This window comes from Anomalospiza imberbis, chromosome 5, assembly GCF_031753505.1.
Source record: "Anomalospiza imberbis isolate Cuckoo-Finch-1a 21T00152 chromosome 5, ASM3175350v1, whole genome shotgun sequence".
Lineage (NCBI taxonomy): Eukaryota > Metazoa > Chordata > Aves > Passeriformes > Viduidae > Anomalospiza > Anomalospiza imberbis.
In genome coordinates this window covers 29,633,971-29,651,701 of record NC_089685.1, presented here as the reverse complement: position 1 = coordinate 29,651,701, position 17,731 = coordinate 29,633,971, and the positions used below count along the sequence as shown (strand labels likewise).

The 17,731-nt window shown below is 40.2% G+C and overlaps 1 protein-coding gene and 1 long non-coding RNA gene across 8 annotated transcripts in view; one reads left to right on the top strand and one right to left on the bottom strand.

Moving 5' to 3' along the window:
- The first annotated feature begins 3,664 nt into the window (after positions 1–3,664).
- LOC137473926 (uncharacterized) lies at positions 3,665–17,434 on the top strand. 4 transcript variants are annotated; one of them, XR_010999065.1, is made up of 3 exons: positions 3,665–6,727; positions 8,218–8,318; positions 17,071–17,434. It is a non-coding gene; the product is annotated as an uncharacterized lncRNA (long non-coding RNA). The 4 variants fall into 4 exon arrangements; XR_010999064.1 differs by lacking the exon at positions 17,071–17,434 and having other exon boundaries at positions 3,665–4,575; positions 6,578–6,727; positions 8,218–9,039; XR_010999063.1 differs by lacking the exon at positions 17,071–17,434 and adding an exon at positions 7,443–7,573 and having other exon boundaries at positions 8,218–9,039.
- Positions 8,678–17,731, bottom strand: part of ANO6 (anoctamin 6) — a 79,423-nt gene continuing 70,369 nt past the window's right edge. For 3 of the 4 annotated variants that reach the window (XM_068190052.1, XM_068190050.1, XM_068190051.1), the window contains one exon: positions 14,249–14,541. In XM_068190052.1, coding sequence (XP_068046153.1) covers positions 14,281–14,541 — 261 coding nt within the window. In that variant the 3' untranslated portion in view covers positions 14,249–14,280. Of the gene's footprint in view, positions 12,873–13,802; positions 13,909–14,248; positions 14,542–17,731 lie in introns of those variants that run through there. The other variant, XM_068190053.1, reaches the window with a different exon arrangement.

Below are 17,731 nucleotides of genomic sequence, written 5' to 3'. Positions count from 1 at the left end.
TTGATCATATTTAATTTAATCACATGTACAGATAGTCTGGTGAATCCTATGGAGTGCTTAGTACAGAGCAAAGTCCTGTTGCTCCTCTGGTGGTGGATATGTTCATGTTATCATTCACCAGCTGTTCACTCCATGGGAAGTCATTGCACCCTCTGCTGTGCCTGTCCGAGCTCTCCATGGTGATTATGTTTGCGTGAGATCTATCCCTAAAAATGGAATATTAATTTTTAAAAAGCCTTGCAAAAATGAGATTGTATTTAAAAGTAACAAACAAAAAAACCCCAAAGTGAGAAGCTGAGCATTAACTGAGTAGCTGGGAGCTGAGTAAAAGAAGTTGTCCGTGGGAGATAGAGAAGAGGAGCAGAAATACAACCCTGGCTAGTCACCTGCAGACAGCTCAGCCACTTCTCGCTCACTTCCAGGTGATTCACCAAATCCCAATGTCAATCAAAATGGATCAGGAAGATGACACCTGAGAAGTGCCATTTATTCTCTGTTAATTACAAAGGGATCCTGAGGTGTCTTGCTCAAGTAGAGGTGCCCTAAAACCTGGGGAGGTGAGGCTTACCTTTTAAATCCCTGTATTGCTTGTTCTCTGTAGCATTCTGTTAGGCTGCCAGTACACAGAAGAGTGAAAGGCCACAGCATAACTAACAACCTCTTGATCAAATAAATGTGTCAAAATGCTGTAGTGGAGAAGTGACTGCTGATGTGGAGCTTGTAGGGGTGTAAAATCTTTACAGAAACCTTGTCTCTGACTATGGTCTGCAAAGGGGAGGTGGAAAACCTGGTTGAGTTATCCCAGATAGAAGGAAAAACACCAAAGTATTTAGATCCACAAGTGAGGCTTCCCTCCTGTTCAGAAGAAAAAATGGGGCCCCAGGAGGAGTTTGGTGCCTTTGTGCTGGTTTCTGAGTGAAGCAAACCTTTGAGGGGAAACAATGCTAATAGAGTCATCGCTTTGGCACATGAGCCCTGATAGAAAGGGAGCCTGTTAATCCCCTCTGTAGTCTCTCTATTTATACCCTTAGGCTGCACATAAACTGGCCAAGTACAAGAACAAAAGCTGACTAGAAAAATCACTCCTGTGATTGTTGTTCTCACAAGCTATTATCCCCTTTATTAATGACCAGGCTCAGAACAACCTCTCCTAAGGACAATGTTTGTGAAGAAATGTGATTATCATGCTGATTTAGGTGAAACTTGGCCCTCTAGCTTGCCTCTCCCTCTGCCCTCCCTGCCCATTTTCCTTATTGTGCTCTTACTTGTGGTGCTATCAGCCAAGCTGGAGGAATGCCCTGACTCCAGCCCTGCCCCTTGCTTCTTTGGGACATTGGTACCAACCTACAAGTTAAGTTTGTCTTCCCAGGCATTACTTTAAGACTTTTGATTATAGACGTTTGGCAATAAAAAGAAAAAAAAAAATCTTGGAGTACGAATTTGTGTGTCATTTTAGAGGTGGGATCTTCTAGAGGAGGGCAAGGTGTGGGACTGTTCACCAGATTACTGGTGTCCTTTCTGGTATTTCTTTACTTATGATAATTTAGAAATCTGTTTGTGATATTTGATTTGTTTCTTTAGTATATCTGAAGCTTGTAAATATTTGGGATTATCCTCTCTGAAGCTTTTTTTTTGAGAATAAAAATCCTCCCCAATGTCCTGTTTCAATGCGACTGGATGGAGATGCACCTTCTCGACCTGGAAGGAAATAGAGCCCAGGTTCTTTTGTGTCGGTCAAATTAAAAGAGGAAAAAGGTAGCTCTTATGATCTTTCTGCAAAGCACATTTCCAGAGGCTTTTGGAAAAACTCATCCTTCATTGAAAAGCACTTGACTGAGAAGATGCTTTGAAAATATAGAGTGCAAACAACTCCTCCAGTGGTTTTGTTGGAGGAAAAGGAGCAGGAAGGATTCATCATACTTGGCCATACCAAGCATGGAATGTCTTCTTTGGAAAACTGTCTGCATCAAGAATAGCTGTGCTGCAGCTTACGTTCCTGCAATCAAAAATTATTAAAAAGATCAGGTTAGACTTATCTGTAAGAATTTTACAAATTTTGACTAAATGTAATATTTCCATTAATGTATTGCCAGTATGATTGAGGATAATTCACTAGATTAACATGGACTTAAGGGGCCTATGAACTGAATAATAGAGATTCTTGAAGTAAAGTAGTAAATATATTTTTCAGACTATGTGCTTTGACTAAATTTTGACTAAATGTAATATTTCCATTAATGTATTGCCAGTATGATTGAGGATAATTCACTAGATTAACATGGACTTAAGGGGCCTATGAACTGAATAATAGAGATTCTTGAAGTAAAGTAGTAAATATATTTTTCAGACTATGTGCTTACATTTTTCTAGCTCTTCCAGTGTTGGGCAATCAAAAATTTTATCTACAGTGTACCCTGACTTTTGATGTCATAATCCTATTTAAGGCCAGATAATAGGAATAAATTAAATCAATTTAAAAAGCCATACATTATTTTGTGGGATTTTTTTGTACTCCATAAGCTATTTGTGAAATAAAATTAAGTTACTCTAATAATGGTTTAATTATAGATAGGCCAGATGAGACTGTTGGTATTTAAAGACAGGGAATGTGTATATTTAAAGAGATGAAACTCCTGTCACACTAGAAAGATAAAGCAAAAAAATGGATGATAAAATGGAGTGGTGTTTAGGCTTATGTCTGAGGCTGACTGGAGCCAGATGTTGGATTTAGATGTGGTGATTGCTGGATTCTTACGAGCTTTCTGCTGCTGAGAATGCACCAGAGTGGGGCAGAGAAGAACTGCCCTCATGCTGTTGTGACCATAAGCTGCAAAGTACAAGTATAGTCAGTCCTCCTTCTTTTGAAGACCAAGTCAAAACCAGAAGCAACAAGAGAAAGCAAAGGTTTGGGAATTTTGCACAAATGCGACTCATTATGGGATATCTAAGTGGTCAAATTGGGTGTTTCTAATTTTTGCAAAAGCCAGACAAATAAGAGGATGTTTATTAGGTCATATGTACAAATCAGGAACTTCTGCAGCTGGAGGGAAGGAAAACCTTTCTGGTTTAGAACTGAGGTTTGGGCACGTTTATATCTTATTCCTGGGTGAAGAAGAAGGAATTCAGAGACTCTCCTGGCCACCATGCTGAATATACATGGGCTTGGCTGTCTGAACCTACAGATCATCTCTTGCACATTTAGTCAGGAATAATCTCAGAAGCTGCTAGCACCCATGTAGGACCTACAGCAGCAAATATGAGAGAACTACTGGGAATGTTCTGACTCATTATTCTAAGAATTTATTTCTCTATTAAAATATCTATTTAAATATTTCGTAAGTTTTTATTTACCTGAAAATTCAGCTTTAATTGAAGAGGGAAATCTGAAAAATGGAAGTGGTATTCCTGAGCCAAATATTTGCCAGCATTATTAGTGGCTTTTTGAGAGGCCAGTCATGAGAACAAGGCTTGCTCTGTCACAGGTCCATCAGCATTCTTCTGGCCAAGCCTTGGTAGATGTTCAGCTTCCTCAGGTGTCTTGAATTTGGTCCCCTTCCACTTTCCTTCTAGCCTCGCTGATGCATTTTGAAGATGCATATTCACAAGTTAAGACATCACACATCACTTTCTCCTGCTCTAACACAAACAGGACTTAATATTTTGACTGTGCGTTCCTTCAACTCTTGCTCTGGTTCTGGTGGTGTTTGGATCTGTAATGAACCAGGATGACTCACTTATCCAGAATAAAATTGAATAGATAAAAATGGGGAAATTTTGACTTGGATTAATGAGTTGAATCATCTTCACAAAGGGCCTGAGGAAGGCTGTGCATAGTGAAGGTTGATGGAGCGGGAGAATGATGACTTTTAGCTAGCAGAGATCTGTTAGACCCACTTAGCTGCCTCTTCCACCTCCCCAGCCAGGACACCAGGATATGGGTCTACAAGACTTTAAAGCACTCCAAGTGGGTCTTGCTGTCCTACCCTGCTGTGCCGTGACATGGTGCCCTGCTCTTTCTGTGCACCAGCAGTTGGGTCCACTGGCCCTGTGATGAGCTGGTAGAAGAATATTTGGTATTTGTATGATTTTAGTTAGGTGCCTCCCAGTTTTGCACCTTGAGCTGATTCTTCAGGATGTCAAGTAAACACAAGTGATAGTTGAAAAATGTGCAGGAAAGCTTGGGGACACAGGATGTGATTGAACTCTGACAGGGATGGTTTAGGTTACTTGAAGCTGTAGGCTTCAGTGCTATGACAACTCGTTTTCTGCATTTTTGTTTCCCCTTTGCTTGGGTGTATTTGAGAGGCACCATTACATTTTCTGTAACTGACTGATTTTTCATCTGTACAAAGCCATATATATACAATGACCTAACTCTGATATCTGGGTTGCAAATCTCTCTTTGTACCCACAAGATATGGAAAGCAGGCTACAAGAAGGTGAATCTATCTAAAAAACAAAGGTACATGAATAATTTTAACAAGATCATACACAGACATGACAACCAAAACCCAAATCACCAACTCATGTTGGCTCATCGGAAATATCTGCAGCTGGTCTAAAGCATTTGATGAGGTACAGAAATCAGCAAATAATTTGTCATAGACTCTGACAAGACTAAATCAGATTGTAAGAAATGAATGGACCTGTATTTCCAGGCTGATCCATGTGTCAAGTACAGTGTTGTGGAAAAGTTCCAGCACTGTTCCCATATGTACCATAGATCATACTTTCACTGCTTGCTACTTTGGGCACACCTCTTGCAGTTAGGTCTCTGTATGTGACTGAGTTTGTGGTGTGGGTGATACCTTGGTGAACTATGCACACCTTCTGTGTGCCCGGGACTACTAAAGGCCATTGGAGAACTAGAGCAGACATTGTCTCTGATCTAGCAGTAAAACCTGTTTTCATTACTAGGTCTCAGGTACTGAAGACAGCTCAAATCCTCCACTACTGGAGCTTTCAATAAGACATTGTTTGTTCTGCTGCACTGTCAATAAGATGTCATTACTTTAACAGCAAGATAAGAAAGGATTTGTTAATGGCTCCTCTTGGGGGATGGTGACATTTTTTCCCCCTTATAGATCACTGGGGAAAAAATACAGGAGCAGGCTGACAAGGAAAGAAAATCAGTTTGGCACTTTTTTATTTTCTTTTCTTTTTTTTTTTTTTAATTAGGAAAAAAAATCTGTGCTTCTCAGTAAAAGCTGTGAGTTATGAAAAACACAAATTCAGCCTTTTTCTTTTATTTGTTGTCATGTGCAAAACCAGTGATAGAATGTTAAATGTTCATGTGCATATACCTTTTTAAGAGGTAAAAAGAAACACTTTAGCATATTTTAAAAAGAAAACTGCTGTGAGCAGTAACAGGTCTATAACATATCATTAATCTGGAGGTACAGTACTCCGGGAGAGGCAGATCAGTTTTTGCCTTTTCCAGGTCCAAGTAAGTAGTTATTAATTAACAACAGATATGGCAAGAAGTTTTCAGTCCTTGCCTTGGCATAGCTGTCATAGCTGTAACCTGGGGGCTGCGTTTCTGGGCATGGGGCTGCTGCTGCCCTCGCCCTGGAACCTCTGCCTCTGGCCAAAACCTCCTGCAAGTACCCTTGCCTGGTGTCACCTCTGTCCAGGCTGCACGGCTGGCTCCTGCAGGTTGCTGCCATGAAACTCCCTCATTATCCTGGGGCTTTCAGAGTCCAGGTGACATTGTGGCAATCTCTGATAGAACAATGGCATATTTTTTGCAAAACCACATTTAGGACATTGATAAATGGCCTGATCCTGTGTGTTTTTAGCCATCTGTATAATCTTCTATATAGTTAAAGTTATGAGCACACAGACAGCATGTCTGAACTTGGAAAATTCATTTGTCTTTGGGTGAAGCCTGAGCTCAAAGCACAATAGCGAAACCTGAATAGGGATATTCAGAGGACACAGAGCAGGTGCCAAGACCAGACCTGCTTGTTTGCAGCTGTGCAGGGGATTCTTAAAGGCACAACCCTGCCCATTCATCTGTGTAACCATCTTAGGAAGGCAGGCAAGTACCTCTTTTTTAAACTCATTGAAATAACTATGGGATGAGGAGCCCGTTGGCTGTGTTTTGGTAGATTTTTTTTGGCCAGAGGCTTCCCCAAAGCTGGACTACCTCTCCCACCATCTCATCTCTACTTCCCACCCTGTGTGACCCACTGTCAGGCTGCCCGTGTGGCCACAGCCGTGCATGCCAGCACAGCCACCGTGCCAGCACGGCCACCCATGCCAGCACATCCATCCATGCGGCCGCACTCGCCTGCCCAGTGCACAGCTGCACAAACACGGGCTTGGCAGGAGGCAGCCCCAGGGCGGCAGGGAGAAGGCAGAGCCCCTGCCTCCTTATGCTGGCATGGCTGCCAAAATATTTTCACAGGACAAGTCATCTTAACCCCTGGCAGCCTGGGTACTCTGAGCTCTATAAAACCCAAGAACACAACAAAGCCCAAGCACCCTCAATCCTCAGTGGAGGGGATGGATATTGAGGGCTGAATGCCAGGCTGGGGGTGTCAGTCACAATTTCGATTGGCTTGCCTGGCTCCAGCAAGCGAAGATGCTGCAGTGCCCATCCAGAGAGGCTCACAAGTTACTGCTCACTCTGAGCTGAGCAGCCAGACCGGTTTAGAACATGACTGCATGAATGAGCACAGTATGGCTGTAACAGGACACCAAGTGGGATCCCAGAGAATGGGAGGTAAGGCAATAGCTGCTGGTGGCCGTGGCTCCCAGCACAGTTTATTTAGGCACTTGTGGGCATCATAATTTCTCAAAAAGCTGAGAAATTATGTGAGACTTAAATGAATACTATACAAATACCTAACATCCCCCGCCCTGATATTATGTTAGTGCTATCAGAGTTGGTTGTAATTTCTCGTGTTGTACAATTTAAGATATTATTTTCTCCCCCCACCTTATCCTCCCCCCCAACTCTCTCTTCATATGCTAGAGGTGGCTTTTTGGTGTCCTGGCCTCTGCATGCTACACTGTGGAATGCAGTGGGATTTTCTCCTTGGTCAGTGTTGTGTACTTTTTCTTCCCTTTCTTTCTTTTCAGCATTTAGGATATTACCATAGCCTACACATTTTTAGAGAAGAGTATATTTTGATACAATTGATACAATTTCTGACTGATTAACTATCAGTTTAATCTCAGCAATTAGCATTGTTTTTACAGGATGTATCAGAGAATGAAGCAGAAATTGTAGAAAGCAATTTAAAAAGACTCTTGTTTTGAGGCACTTCCAGCTTGTAAATAAAACCCACTTTCTTCAACTTTCCTAAAAATATTTTTTTTAAATATTATCAGGCTATTAAAACACATTATTTTCTTATGTGGAAAATATTGCTGTTAGTAATAACCTCACCCTGTGTTGAGGTTATTTATTACTAACTACATTCACATCTTTTCAGTGTTTTGCATACCTGCTACTGATCCATGCTTGAGATCCACAAAAATGCAAATAAAAATGAAACTCGCAGCCACCATCACTTGCTCCCCTATATTGGAAAAACAACCTTATGTAACAGACTGGAAATGACAAGTAGGCATACCAGAGAAAAATCTAGACTTGGTGTGAATTGCTCATACCTTTGCTGACATCTCTGGTGATGTGCAGGCAGAGCACAATAACAGGGTTGGGTGTTCCAGGTGGGGCAGAACACAGAGTACCTTCATCTGGTATATACTGACTATTCAAAATCAGTGCACTTCATCTGTTCTGTGACAGAAAAAATTACATTCTAGCATTACCAGAAATAAAATGCTATGCTTTGACTATTTGTATATTAAGTAGAAAAATAACTAAAGCCTGTTGTTTGAACAATTTAAAATGTATAAGTCAATTCAAAACTGCACAATCCTTATATGGATTTGGGCTATGGTGATACTATATCTTTCTGCCTGTAGGACAATAATCCTTATTATGCTTTATTCTAAAGTTTCTGCTGTTTTTGCTTTGACATAGCCAAACTGAAGCGAGAGTGACAAGGCAATGTGGGTACTGGCGTCAGTGAGACACATAACCCTTAGTCAGCAGAAAACAGGTCGGAAGTGGTAGTACTTCAGCTTTTACAACTGTCATAAAGCTGCTGGAAGCAGATCCTGAGAATCTCTGTGTGAAATACACACCACAGTGCAACAAAGATCTCTGTTTAAAATTACCCTCTACCCTTTCTATTCTCTAAGTCTTAGGAAAGGATTTCCCAGAAGCAGAGAGCAAGACTCAGTGAAGAAGAGAACTGATGGCTGGATGGCAGGGAGAGAGAGACAGAGTGGACTGCCTGGAGGTGGGAGCATCCCAGACTAGATCCAGATGAAGAAATAAATGATGACTCTGAAACATAACACAGGATTTATCACGACAGGACTGAAAGGTTATAAAAACCTAAACTGCTTATTTGTGTGAGAACATAATGGTCCTTGTCATCGATGTGGTGTTGAAAGGAATGACTCCCATTTAGGGGATGCAGAAAAACACAGAGGATAAATTTCAGCACTAGTAACAGTTTAATGGAATAAGATTGGAAAAGAGGATGAATATGGAAATTAGACAGGGATGACACTGTAATAATTTAAGTGTAGCATTTTGCAGCAGCAGCAGCATCATTCAAGGAAAAACAAACAACACTAATCGACATCAGATGTATTGATATTTTAAAATAGACTTTATTTAATGACAATAAATAAAAAAGAAACCTTAATATTCAAAAACTAATTGCAAACATTCTTAGAAAAAATAAAAAATACACTCTTACATTCTGAATTTTATTGACATACACAGAGTCTAAAACAGTGGTGATAGTCTGTAATTTATGGTGCTTTTTAAGGCAATGAAATGGTCACTGGTCCAAATCCACCCTGACTTCAACAGATCTGTACAAAGTAGGAGTCTGGTCTACATATCAAGTGTAGAAAAAAGGTAAAATGGATTCAGAGTTTAAAACAAATGCTGATTTTCCCTTCAAGCAGATCTTTAATTAAAGTGACAAAGCCTAAAAAAAAATAAAATTACAAATACTCATATGCTGGCAACTGGACCCCAGCATTTTGTTCTCATGCCTCCGCAGAACTTCCGGCATGCAAGCAGAGCACATTTCAGCGGCTGGAGGTAGAGGCTTCAGAAACTGCACAGCTTAAATGAAACTATTAAAATGCAATTATTAGGCACTGTGTTGGTTTCCCTCTTCTTTCTCTGATTCAGAGCTCTGCTGTGAATAACACTGAGCACATGGCAAACTGAACTGAATTCCTGATGTAATGTCTTCTGAAATGAAACGTTACAGCTATATTAGCAAGGAGTATGGCATTTCAGAAGCAAATTACTAGAGCAAAAAGTTAATGTTGGCTAGATGATGCCCATGCAGAGCTCACCACTCTCTTCAGCCCAGCTCTGGTTTCAGCAGACTAAGGGCCTGTCAGCAACCATTAAGTGTGTATCTAAAGCTGCCTTCTGGGTCAGTTTGAACCAAAAGGAACTCAGTCCATGTGTGCCCAGACTAACTGTGATGTCTCCCAGAAAATGGAGACAAGTGGAAGACTGGTTTCAAAAGCACATTTGTCATCTGAATAAAAAAGGTTACATGGAAACACACTCAGGGCTGATTAGGATTTTATTGTGGGAGGAACCCAAGCCATAGGCACATAGGCTTTGCTGATGTAGCAGGTTTTTTAATTGTTATTTTAAAGGCAGGAATATAAACTCTTTATGACACTGAGGGCTAACTCCCTCTTTAGGAAATGATGCCAACTGATGTAGGAAGAAACAACTTGGAGGGTCCCCCAGTATCAAACAAAGAGAATAGTCCTAGGCACTTCTGAAAATCAGCTTTAAGCTCTGCCCACTCACAGTATGACAATTAGTTTCTTTACTAGTCTCTTTAACTCTCAAAGAGCTTCCTTAAGACCAAATAATTGTCTGAAATGGTCCATTTTGTGCAGCATTTCTCCCCCTTTATCACAGGATGACTCCTTACCTGCCCCAGCTCTTTAACACCACATCTGGAAAGGTATTTAAGGCACACTGGCACTGTGATCACTGATGAATAAAAATGGTATCTCTCATCTGAACACAACTGCAAATGAGAAAGGTCCAGTTGAAAGCTAAAATCAAAAGCTCCAAGTATGAAAGGAGCTGACTGTCCTTTCTAACCCAACTCATTTTCCACAGGGAAATCCTAAGTACTTCACTAAAATTGTTCCTTGAAGCAGTTTTTGGACAAAACTTTGCTTTAACTGAAAGTTTGGTATATTATGCAGTGACAGGACCAGAGGCAGTGGGCAGAAACTGAAACACTTTTTCACTGTGGGAGTGACTGAGCAGTGGCACAGGTGGCCCAGAGAGGTTGTGGAGTCTCCATCCCTGGAAATATTCAAAAGAAGAGAAAACCAGCCTGGCTAAACAATGAGATTTGGATGGAACTCAGGTAAAAAAGGAGAGCTGATGACCATTGGAAGAAGGGGCAGACAGCTCAGGAAGACTAATGCTATGAGGTTTTGCAGAGAAAAATTAGAAGGGCCAAAGCCCAACTACAACTTAATCTGGCTACTGCTGCAAAAGACGGTAATAATGTTTCTATAAACATATTAGCAACAAAAGGAGGGCTAAGGAGACTCTCGATCCTTTATTGGATGTGCTGGAAAACACACAGACAAAGAATGAGGAAAAGGCTGAGGTAAGCAATGCCTTCTTTGCCTCAGTCTTTAGTAGTAAGACTAGTTGTTCTCTGAGAACCCAGCCCGCTGAGGTGGGAGATGGGCAGGGAGCAGAAAGAAGCCCTCATAATCCAAGGGGAAATGGTCAGTGACCTGCTACACCACTTAAACAGACACAAGTCCCTGGGACTGGATGGGTGCTGATCTGCTCACAGCTTGGGCAGACCTACTGCTCACTAGATAAAAAACTGGCTGGATGGCCAGGCTCAAAGAGTGGTATTTAAAAGACATGTTGATGTGGCACTCAGGGACATGGTTTAGTTGTGGACTTGGCAGTGTCAGGTTAATGGTTAGACTTGATAATCTTAAAGGACTTTTCCAGTCTGAATGTTCTTATGATTCTGTAGGGTTTACTTCAAAAGACAGGCTTGAGTTACACAGCACTCAGTATTTGGAGATTTTGCTGCAAAATTCATAGGTTTAATTCCTTCTGATTATTGACTGGATAAAATGCATCTTCCAAATGCTATTTAATTTCTGTAAATGGACTTCATACTTAAAAAGCTATATGAATAATCTGCCTAAAAATTCTGCATATCTATTGCATTTAAGAAGACTACAAAATTACAAACATAAAGTAATCAGCTGGTTTATACAGTACAGGCATACTTTTCTTTTTTAAAAAGGTTTTGGTTTTCATGATTTATATAAATTTTTTCATTAAAACTGTTAAAAGAAAAAGCAAGCTAATAATCTGCAATATCACTGCTTCAGGCACAAAATAGTCCTCCACATACATGCCTAGTCTGTAATTCCCTAATTCCCAGTTAGCAGCTGGAGCCAAAATAAGTGAGCAGATTGGCAGCCTGATTTGAAGATGACTGATAGCTGTAGCACATGCCTTCACACCTCTGACATCCTTCCATATTGTTCAAAGCTTCACAGCATGGTTAAGGCATATGAAATGGTTTATTCCAATCTCCAATTCCAATAGATCCATAGTCTTGTCAGAATTCACTTTATCACACAATGTTGTATCAATATGTTCAGCTGCACACTCGTCCTATGTCAAAACCTCAGGGAAGAGCACGTTCCGGTGTGAGAGAGATGCAAAAGACAGACCTCCACAAATATTGATTCAGTATGTGAAAAGACTTTTAACACTTATTGCTTTTACAAGTAGGAAGCCTTCAAGGCTATGAGCATTTAGCTCAGAATGGGCAAGTAAACTAATGAAAGTACATTGACTGGGGAAAGATAAAATACCTGAGTTTTCTACTCACTTGGCATGCGGTAAGGTCAGTTTGTATGCATTGATTTCAAAGGCAATTCTCCTGTTTACACAGAGATTGATGAACAGGATGGTCTTACAGTCCTGTTGCTTCTTGTGATCCAAGTCCATGATTAATTGAAATATCTTGTTATCCATTTAAGTCTCAGTATGCATAGCTAATTCAGAGTAGCAAACAACCACACTTAGTATGTAAATTCCAACGGCTTAACAGTGGGGTTTTGAGTTGTATTTTCTTTCTTCTTCCTTCATGTTTTGGCTTTTCCTCTTCGTTTTATAGCTGAGGTCTGCATTAGCAAGCAATCAAAACTCCTACATTGGATGTGATAACAGTGTTACAGCAAATCATTCTAGTTCTTAAGGTTTATTCAAGTCAGACTAGTTATCTAATAGCTGATGCCTAAAAAAAGTAGAAAGCAGCCTAGGTGTTTGGAAATTAATCTGCATCTTCTTAAAGGATAAATAATTTTCCCTGCCTTTTTTTTTTTTAGTATGTCCTAAAAAGGTGTTTAAAAAAATGATAACTCTTATCTGTGTTGCAGTGGTTGCATTTGTCCAAGGGAAACTGATAAATGAGCATGTAAGAGTTGCAAGAAACAATATTTAGTAAATCCAAAGTGCTTGGTAGCTATTGGTAATATCTGGACAGGTATTAGTTGTCCAAGTATTGTTATTCCATTTGAAAAAGTACTTATTCATCTTTAGGTCGGAAAGTGCTGTCTGCTCCTTTGATGATTTTGTCGGCTATTTTGCCCATGGTTTTTTTCACACCTTTGAGATCATTCTCATGTAATAGTTTCTGTGTGAGGTACTTCTCTCGTTTGACCTTGCTCTTGGTCTTCTGTGATACATCCGGAATTACATATGAAATAATAAACTTCACAAAATATATGACATGCTGGAAAAGGTGAAAATGAAAAAATGTCAGTCAGGCTGAACAGAACATTATTATAATTATAAATGAAATGTCACTTTTTGTCTTAAGACTCTGAGCTGATTCAGTGCCAGTATCCAACACTGTAGAAAAAGATTTTAAAAAGACATGACTAATAAGATGGAATAATTATCTGATAAACAAGAATTTCTGAATTTCCAATCCTGATTTGAGCAAAGACTTCTCTGCCTGCTTTGGGGAATCTCTGGTACACAGTGCTTCCCTCCTGCATGGAAACACTAGTTACAGTTTCCTAGAAGATTTTTTAGGTTTATTCAAATGACTCTAGGGCAATTACTTTTCTCTGATACAGGAAATCTGCTCTAACCAGTTTCTGATGACTTCAGTAGTCCCTAGATCAGGACCTAAACACATTTTATAATTAAGTAATACCAAATATTTATCTTTCTTCATCTTGGACTGATTCCCATCTTTCGTAAGCCCAGGCTGTAGCTGCAGAGGAAGGAGCAATTGTTTTTTGATGATCATCTAGAGATTCATTTCTTACTGGGACTGTGTTTATACACTTCACTCTGCCATGTATTGTACCTGTATTATGTACATGTATTACGAACACGTATCATGCATATGCATTCAGGATGCCGTGTGCAAACTTCTTCTAAGTACACGTATTCTACTTCTGCTACTAAAAAATATTCTACAGTTCTTGAGAAAAGAAGCTGCAGATATGTGAGCCAATCCTCAGCTGATGTCATGATTTCAGGGAATTATTTTTCCAATGTTGCTACTCTTAATTTACATCTCCCAAGTTCTTGCTCATGCTAGGACACATCACCAGCTCTGATAGCTGTGCCTGGACCAAATGCCTCTGAAGGATTTTCTGCAGGGAGGGAAGAGACTAAATAAGCAATGCTTAAACCCCCATACACCGACCTCCATGACAATGATGAAAGCCAGCTTGGCTGCAATGACATGCCAGTAGTATATGTTGTGTTCATACTGGTGCTGGTGACCAGGAGGGTAGCGGAGATCTCGGTACCTGAAAGCAAAGTAGGAAAGTCAGGAGCTGGTCTCTGGCATCTCTGCAGTACAGCACTGTGGCCAGAGGATGGAGCACGATATGGCCCTGCTTAACGTGTCCAGGAACTACTGTGATAGGTAAAATCATATCTGCAAGATAAGCCATATTTGGCTGAAATGTCGTATTTTTGCCATTTTATTAAGAATTACTGATAAAAATTTTGAGGTGCTTTATTTTTAAAACTATCAGCTGGGAGAAAACCAAATTAAAATAAGAATTTTCCGAGTAGCACAAATTTATGGGTGAATATTCCACTCCACTCTGGCATTCAAAATAAGCTGGGCTTTCCTGTATTTTTCTTAAGGGATATTGTTAACTGAATTAGATGGCTTAGATATAAAAACCACTATTTTTGTAAATGAAAAATGACAAATACTTATTTGACACTTGCCTGCATGTTGTTTGGTTCCTGAACCAAGGGGAAAAAGGCTTGCTTGCATTCTTGAAGTCTGATATATTGAAGACAGAAAGTGTGCTGTTTATATACCCCTCCATAGTGTAAGTGCTGTGACTCCCGTAAGGAGGGACTGAAAAGGACCAGTAATAAACCAGACGAGGAATCATGTCAGATGTAAAAGCAATGATCAAAGCCTGCATTTCAGAAAAAGAAGACAAAAAAGCAGAGCAGCATTAAAGAAATAAGATTTAATATGCATTCCTTTGCCATATATTTATCATCTCAAAAGTTAGCATATGAGCTAAAAATAGAAAATATGTTCTTTTCCTGTCTGTGGTTGTTCATTCTGTAAATGAGCATGTAGTCTCTCATGGGCACAAAACAATCCCTTTATGGCATGTGCACCCTGTACAGTTTCTAAATTATGCTAGCTCTGCTAAATGCCTTAAAACAGTTATACTATAAAACACTTTTTTCATGTGCATGCAGACGAGATCAGCAAATGTGCTTCTTATGAGTACTTATGAGATGCTTGAAAAAATTCTGCCTGATGAAATGAATGGAAACAACAGGAGAGTTCTTCAGTAATAGAAAAATAAATGTCACCAGGTTCTCCGATGTCTGAGTAAAGGAATTAAATAAATTAGATATATAACTGATCCATCTCTGATCCTAGAAACATCCCACCCTTTCTGAGGTGCTAGCCAGCCCAAATTCATCTTGGTACTTTTTGCCTCCTACTATAGTGTAGTACATGTGGAAACTGCTCTTGATGCCAAGATAACTTTTTTTAGTAGCAGCTGCATAGTGCTGTTTTACATGACGCGACCATTTGTTTTTATCTTGCTCCCAAGAGAGTCCCTGTCCTACTCAGTCTGCTAGTCACAAACTGGGTAGGAAATATGATCTGTGGTTTGTTGTGGGAAGTCTTTTCTAAACTCATGAACTTCCCAAAACATCCTACTCTGGAGGAGAGGTTAACTATGTTTAATCCAATTTCCTCCCCTGCTACTGCAAGTTCAAAAGGTTTCCCTGTGAGGAAGACTTTCCACTGGCAAGATCTGCAGCTGAGTATTTAGCAAGAGGCTGCCCAGCCATCTCATGACAACAGGCGTCTCTGGTGCCCAGAACATGGGAAGGAATGCCCAGCTGCACTCCAGGACTGAAAGAGAAGTGTTTTGTCCCATACCAGGACGAAAATACCCACTTGACAACATGGATGGAAAGAACCAGGGCAGAGACATGAGAGAGAAAGGTGTGAAGTAGGGATCTGATGAGATCAGGGGGAAGGAGGTTTAGGTACAGATGTATAAAAGAGGCAGAAAAAAATTACAGGAAAAATCATAGGGCAGAGTTAGGGGCAAAGTCAAGCAATAATGGGTAACAAAGAGGAGCACAAAAACTGGTTAATATCTGTTTTTCATTCCCCATCATGCCAGTCTGTAATTCATTAGGTCTGCATTTCCTTATTTTAATGACATGGGACAAAAAAGTTCCCTTTTTGTGCAGCATTTCCAGTCAGACAGTCCCAGCCTGAGGAGGTATTTGTAACAGTTACAGAAAAAGGGAAGGAGAGAGAGGAGAAAGGGTGAAAAAAAAATGTGGATAGCTCTTCTACAGTTCCTTGAACAGTGCTTTGGTGGCAGTACTAGCTAAAACAACCTCCTGCATCTGCCTCTAGCAGTTGACTTGTGCTCTGCGTGCGCTAGCTTGGGCAGTCCTGGCTCCATCCAGCAGATCAGATGAAAATGCTGATCTGAGTGGGAATCACCACTGGGTCCTTTCCCTGGTCTGATTCATCATGTGTTTGTACAGCGCTGGTGCCAGCACAATGCAAGAGACAGGACCAAGGGGGAAAGACAGAAAAGGGAAAGAGCAGGGAGTTGAAAAGGGGGCAGGACTCACCCTACCTCAAGTAGCACCACTGCCAAATGATGAATGATATCCTAGTATCTTACCTTTTGAGTTGGCCTACTTTGGAGCACCTGAGAAGCTTAACTGTAGTTAAGATAAAAGTTGCAGAAGCAATCCTTCTGAGACTGTGGTCCAAGATCTGTATTTAGTTCTCCAGAATATTGTTACAAGTAAGTTCAGCTGAGAGAAAGTTTGACTGATGAGAAATAAAAGGAAGGCATCCTAGGTCTAAAACTCATTGAAAATTTTCAAGGATAAGGTGCTTTTCTTGTACTGCACTTTGGCTTGAATTAAATGTAGTTGGCATGCACCTTTAAAAACTGTTTTTAAGCATTACATGCCAGTGTGAAATGAAGTGAAAATTATGTGTTGTTTATATTTACATGCTGAGTAGGTGTTTTTGACTGACAAGAAGTATATATTACTGTGTCTTGCAGCTGCAGGGAGACGACCTCACAGCTAAATTACTCTGTTTTTAACTCTGAAGTAGAGTTAAAAGTAGAGTACAAGTAGAGTATTTGCAGTCTGAATTACAAGCATAGAAAATTTTTGTTGAATAAACTTTCTTTCTGTTCATTAGCTCATCTAGTCAGACCATAAATTAATTAATACCAACTTAACAATAAGGCAAAAAAATACCTTCTCCCTTTGGGCCAAATGAGTTTGATGCTGTTTCTTTGTACCAGAAAGATGCTGGAATATGGCATTTACAGAGCTTAATACTTGATCTTACTGAATCTTTTTTGCAAGGCCCCAGGTCTCTCATCATCCTAAATCTGAGCCTGATCTCACTCTCCTCCCTCTCTCAGAATGATCTCCAGATGTGCTCCGGAGAGCTTCAAGGACAGAAATACGAGAACTAATCCTACGGCATCCTCTCAAAGGAAAAACTTTTTTTCCTCTTGAATTATGGGCTGCATTTCAGAGTATTGCACTGGAGAACTACAAACAAACAGCACATTCTTTGCTTCCCAAGCCTTACTGCACACAGTTTTCCATTTATACCATAACTAATTAAAATCACTCTTCAAATCAACAACAGATGCAATAGCAAATCCAGTGCCTCACGGCAACTCTTAAAACTGGTAGCTTTGTGCAAAAGTTGCTTGCAAAGCATGTTACCTAGCAGCTGCTACAAAGGTAACATGCATAAAGGAGAAGCTGCACGAAGGGAATGATAGGCTACCCAAGTAGGGGATGATACACTACCCAAGTATAATCATCTGTAACAAGTCATGAAGAACAGAAGAAACACTTTCTGTGTACTAAGGTAAAATCAAGGCAGGGCTGGTAAAGGAAAGACTGATGACTTGGATCAGTTTCTGGATGTCAAATGAGAAAAGAAACACACTTAAAGGAGGAAAACGGCTTCTAGCATTTGCTCAAGCACATGCCTTTATGGCCCACACTTCATTAGCAATAAATACCAATCTCTTTGAGGTTCTCACAACACGTGCAGTGGGGCTGTTT